The 6,000-nt window shown below is 49.0% G+C and overlaps 1 protein-coding gene across 1 annotated transcript in view; it reads left to right on the forward strand.

Annotated features, from left to right (window-relative positions):
* LOC128945623 (gamma-aminobutyric acid receptor subunit gamma-4) overlaps positions 1-5,699 on the forward strand; it is a 41,986-nt gene extending 36,287 nt beyond the window's left edge. Inside the window, exons 8-9 of the mRNA XM_054289381.1 lie at positions 518-720; positions 1,789-5,699. Coding sequence (XP_054145356.1) covers positions 518-720; positions 1,789-2,082 — 497 coding nt within the window. The 3' untranslated portion in view covers positions 2,083-5,699. The remainder of the gene's footprint in view (positions 1-517; positions 721-1,788) is intronic.
* The last annotated feature ends 301 nt before the right edge of the window (positions 5,700-6,000 follow it).

The following is a 6,000-nucleotide window of genomic DNA, read 5'->3' on the forward strand; positions in this document are numbered from 1 at the left end:
ATTTCAGAAGGCTTTATTTATTATTTTATTATATATATTACATTAAAACTATACTAAAAGAATAGAAGAAAAGGTTTCATCAGAAGGCTAGCTAAGCTAGAATAGAAAGGAATGAATAACAAAGGTCTGTGGCTCGGACAGAGAGCTGAGCTAGCTGGGCTGTGACTGGCCATTAATTATAAACATTTAAGATGGGCCAATCACAGATGCACCTGTTGCATCCCACAGCAGCAGATAATCATTGTTTACATTTTGTTCCTGAGGCCTCTCAGCTTCTCAGGAGGGGAAAATCCTAAGGAAAGGATTTTCATGAAAAGATGTCTGCGACAATACTGAGTTTTGAACATCATTCTTTCTCATAGAGCATTGTCAGAGGGTTCCTCAAGACCAGAGTCTGGCTGAGCAGAGCCAGAATGGGACCAGACAACCAGAGCAGATGGGCTGTTCTGAGGGGTGGATGTGTGTAGAAGACAGATGTACTCCCTGTCAGTACTCAGCCAGCTGTTTTCTCTCTCAGGTATCACGACTGTGCTCACCATGACCACCCTGAGCACCATCTCCCGCAAGCACCTGCCCCGTGTGTCCTACATCACTGCCATGGACCTCTTCGTCTCCGTGTGCTTCATCTTCGTCTTCGCCGCTCTCATGGAGTACGCCACGCTCAACTACCTGGTGGGGAACAAGAAACCCCTGGAGCACAGCCACAGGAAAGCCAGGCTGGTAGGTCACAGGGGCCAGCAGAGCTGGATGCTGTTACAACCCCAAGCTATTTTAAAATATCCTTCCAGAGCCTGCATTGGAAACTGCTGATGTGGTTTAGGGCCTGACCCATACTGAGTTCACCCAGTGGGTCTGAGAGGTGAGACACAGCCAGAAAAAGCAGCTGAGGCTCCCTTCAAACAAGGAAGCCTCTGTCAGAGCCAGGTATGCTGTGCCCTCTTCAGAATTGCTGGAGAGCTCATCAGAACAGTTTAGAATGACTCACATGACTGAATGGAAATGACACTCTTAAGACACCTGTATCAGTTTGATCTCTACAGAGGTATCTCAGGTCACAGAGATGCAGAAACTGACTTTTTCTATGTGTTTTCTCCTGAATGTGAGGATAGTGAGCCCATGGTGGTCATCATTCTCTTCATCCTCATCCTCTATCGTGAGATCTGCCCTAGCTCGTGGCAGGTACTTCTGGCACATGAACTGAAAGAGTCCTCTGACCTGGGGCAGAACTGAAATAGAAAAAGACACATCTCTTCTGGGCCAGGCTATTTCCCAGCACATCCCCCATATACCTGATATCCCATCCTCATATCCCAGGGTGGACAGAGCTCTTCCATGAGGCTCAGGATGGGCCAGGAGGAGTCACACACAGCCTTTCCCTAGCTCTTCTCCAGTACCAGGCAGGAACCAGCAGACACATCTGTGCTGTGTGCTGTCTTCAGAGACAGCTGAGCTCAGGGAGATGAGGGAAGAGGCCAGAACAGATCGAACAGGTCGTGTTCCTGCAGTGACTATTACTGGCACAGATGGGCAATCAGTGCAATCAGACCTTTGCTGAGTAGGGCTGTGCCCTGGGGTGCCAGGGAGAACACTCACAGTCATGCAGGGAGCTGCCAGCTCCCCAAACGCAGTGATTCACAGCCAGGTGCAGAGACTGGGGATGATCAGTCATCCCCCTCCACTGAACTGCACCCTTGGTGATCTGATCTGTTGCCACATGGGTGGGGATTGACGTCCAGGACAGATTTTGCTGCCTTTTCCTCCCTTTTAACCTGCCTGTCCCCCCCACAGCCACCTGCGGGCGCACAGGTGATGCCGACCTTCACGGCCATCAACATCAACCACATCATGCACTGGCCCCCGGAGATGGAGGAGGACGAGGATGACGAGCCCGGCTCCCCGTGCCTGGAGGGGAAGGAATGTGAGCGGTTCTTCTGCTGCATCGAGGACTGTCAGACGGGGATGTGGCGGGAGGGGCGGGTGCGCATCCACATATCCCGCCTGGACTCCTACTCCCGCGTCTTTTTCCCCACCGCCTTCCTGCTCTTCAACATCGTCTACTGGATTGCCTATCTGTATCTCTAGCCCTCCTTTGTGCTCAGCTGGAACGGGCAGGGCACCAGCGAGAGGGGCTTCTCGAGGAGCATAGAGAACAGCATCTCTCCTGTTGTAGTCAGCTGTCAGTCTGAGCACCCCGACCTGGTGATTCCCTCTCCCTGCTCTCTCATCTCTTCTGAGAAGAACCAAACAGCTTTTTTTTTTTTAGCCTTCTAACATATCTTTTTAGAGAATCTACCCTTCCCCAGACAGCCCTCTCTCCAACACCACCAGCATTGTACTCCTTGTAAAATTGCCCAAAATTTCCATCTCAAGCATTAGGGATTTTGTCAAAAAAAAACCTTAATGCATTTCATTTTTCCATCCAATCCTACTCCAAAATTTCAAGGCAAGTGATGGCAAATGGAGTTTTCTGCATAGTTATTAAGACTGCAAAGGAAATAAAATACATCTTACGACTTCTGCACCACTTCCACCAGAGCAGACTTTGTGGGGTGCCAGAAGCTCAGAAAGGTCAGGAGGAACTAGTGTGGACAAGGACAGCAGTGCAGCTCTCCCACAGTAGCTGGGCTTGGCTGAAACGTTCTGGGCCTGCCCAGACATCTGATGGTGGCACTGACAAGGATGGAGTTGCTGCAAGCCTCCCCCAGCTCCCCGCAGAGCATCTCTGAAGCATTCATTCCTCACGGATCACTCCAGGACACCCTCCCACTGAGGCACTGCTCATTCCCACCCCACGGGGATGGAAAGCATTTCCAAGCTGGAAGGGCCCACCTGCCTTGCTGGAGCAGGCTCTTCAGGGCCCACGGTGACATTTCTGATGTGTGACCAGGACACAGAGCAGGCTCTGCAGTTGGGCATAGCCAAAAGAGGGGGGAAGTCCTTGTGAGAAGGGCCAGAAGAAGCCCCCTGAGCCTGTAGTGAGGCAGTTCTCTTTGGGCTGTGAATCAGAGAGGGGCAGTGCTGTCCTGGCAGTGACACTCGCTGGTGCCATCACATCTGTGCTGGCTGCTCGGTGCCAACCTAGGGAAGGGGTATAGGAAAGGGAACACACAGCTTCCAGTGCATTCCTGCTGCTCAGATGTGTTCCCTTCTTTATTTTTTTTTTTCATAATTGCAGAAAACAAGAGTTTTCACTCTGACTGGATGGCTCCTCCCAGTTGCCATCATCACTTGGCCTGTTTCCTCCTAAAATCAGGAAATGGAGTGAGTTGTCCTTGATGGATTTTAAGAAGGACAAGCGTAGTGAGATGGTCCCATCTTAAAGAGATGGAGAAGTACATTACACAGTTTCAGCTGGGGAGAAACTGCTTAATAAAGAAGAGGAGACTGAGGCCCAAGGTCCATAATGTGTCAACTGGCCGCCTCCCCATTTACACCAGCTGCTGATGTGGCCCACAGCATGATTGTGAGAAGCAGTGGGCCGTTAATAGTTACTTACTGTGTAAATTAGAAACAAAAAGATCTTTTTTAAAAAAACAGCATGTTTTAGAAAATAAATTAGGACTTAAAAGGCTTGTCAGGAAAAGGAAGCCAGCATGGCTGCAGAGGAAAAGTTAGGAAAGGCTGGCTCACAGGACAGCTAACAGGGGCAGGAGGTTTTATATATTCTTGGAGAGCAATTTGGTCTGGTTTAAAGACGGATTTTGACACTGTTAAATTTGATCTGAATAATGAAGTGTCATGTTTAATTCATTCACAAATGCAGCCTTACCTGGGTTCCAGATGAACAGCTAGAGCATCTTATTAAGTATACAATAGTACAACACTCAGCTAAGTATAACCTAATGGGGTCAGACCAGCAGAGCTCTGAAAGGGGAAATTGTGCCTGTCTAACCTGTTACAGTTCTTTTATATACCAAGGAAGAGATAAAGGTTACTCAGAAGCATAATTTGCTTAGCTACTCCGACAGCTTTTGAAAAGGAGGAAAGAAATTGTGGCGGGCGGTTCTAACTGAGGAAATTGATTTAGCAAAAGAATTATTAAGGAGGTTCTAATTAGAGGAAATTAACTGAGGAGAGGGGGGAAAAAAAGAATTGTTAAGGAGGCTCTAATTAGAGGAAATTAATGTTTTAGAGAGAAAGACACAGAGAGGGAGAAGTCTAAGAAAAGAATCAAAACAACTTGCAGACAAGGGAAGCTGCTGGGTGACAGTGCCGACTCCCAGCCAAGCTGGATGATGTTCTGCTCCCAGTAGCAAAGCGTTATTAGATGTAGCAACAGAAAAACCTCCTATGACTCAGCCCTACACCGCCAGGAAGCTGGATTAAACAGGGTCCTGTGATCTCTTTGGGGAGCCAAAAGGAAAGAGCATCCTGGATTGGAAGTGGCTCACACGGCAGGCTCTGAGTGAAGCACGTCCTCACATTTGGGCAGGCAGCTGTCGGGGCTGTGTGGGAGGGGACGCCCCGGTGGCAAACCAGGGTCTGTGCCAGATCCCTCCCCAACAGGATGGTGCCTTGAACGGTGTGCAGGCGCTGGAGGCTGCGCTGAGCACAGGCAGCAAAGTGGGGAAGGGCAAAATTAACAGCCCTGTGCAACAGAGCCCAAACAGCTGCAATTTGCTGTGGCTTCAAAGCTCTTGGTGAACACAAATGATTGTCATGGGCACTGGAGAACAGAGCTCAGCCCTGACAGCAGCAACTTGTTGAAATTAAACCTTTTACAAAATCAGCCGGGAGAGAAACGGGGTGTGCAAAAACCTAAGAGGACAAAGTAGACTTGAAAGATTGTAAGATTTCACCAAAAAAAGATAAAGCCAACACACACCTAGGTAATTGAACCAATGATGGAGGATTTGACAGAGGAAATAGTCTAGCGTGGGCTGGAGCACAAGGAAGCTGATTACTAAGGCTGGGGAAGGAGGAGGGAGGGGGCTTTTTGGCTTAGGGAAGTCTGTGCCCATCATCCATAGCACAATAAATAAAGGCATGCACAAATTCAATCATGTTTTTAATTTTCTATAGTATCAAAAAAAAGGGAAAAAAAAAAAAAGGAACGCTAAGAAAAGCCAAAAAGAAAAATCTGCCATTCTTTTGGAATGACTTTGCAAGGCTCCAGTTTCCTTCTAGAATGGATTTTTCCAGCTATCAGGAGGGAACTCAGGGCACAGAGACATTCAGTAGCTGTGAGCTGCCCGGCTCTGCATGGCCCTGGGAGTCTCTCTGTGCCCTCCTAGGCTGGCATTAGACACAGACCAAACCCCTGGGCTTCCCTCACCTCCTGCCTCCCCTTCCCAGGGAGCAGCTAGTCCCATTCCCACCCCTGGCATGGAAAACAAACACACCCAGGGCAGCAGGACCAGGGCAGTGACCTGTCCCTGTGTGCTGGGCATGGTGAGGCCACTCCTCAGCTCCTCAGGTCAGTTTTGGAAGGTGTGGAGCACAAGCCTGATGAGGGGATACCTTGGTTCAGAAAGACAGGAGTCTGCTAAGGAAGGCAGGAGCCTCCCCTGAAATGGAAAATGTAAACCCCCTACCTCCAAATTGCTATAAATTTTAAATTAAGGGGCTCTCAGGAAAAAATATGGGAGCAGGAAATAACAGTTATTTAATAGGGAAGAAAATAAAAGGACAAAATAAACAATGCAGTACACTAGAACAACACTGACAGAGTCAGAACCCAACCTGACACCCTGTGGGTCAGGCTGTTGGCAGCAGTCCCATTGGAATTGTGGCTGCAGCCCTCCTGCAGTGTCAGGGGTGGCTCTGCTGGAGCAGGGATCCTGTAGAGAAGGATGTATTCTTCCTCTGAAGATGCAGTGGAAGGAGAGGCAGCTGCTGTTCCTCTGGGGAATCCAGGGGAGAAGCCGTGCTGGTGTCTCAAAACCTCTGGATTATATCTAGGTAGGAATGCTTGGCTCCTCCCTCTGGGCTCCCATCTCCCAATGGGATGCTGTAGTTCTTATCAGCCATGCAGTGACATTCAATAGTCTGTTATCAGCA

The sequence above is a fragment of the Melozone crissalis genome, unplaced genomic scaffold (genome assembly GCF_028551555.1).
Source record: "Melozone crissalis strain CALT ecotype California unplaced genomic scaffold, PUWL_Pcris_2 ptg000068l_1, whole genome shotgun sequence".
In the NCBI taxonomy this organism is placed as follows: Eukaryota; Metazoa; Chordata; class Aves; order Passeriformes; family Passerellidae; genus Melozone; species Melozone crissalis.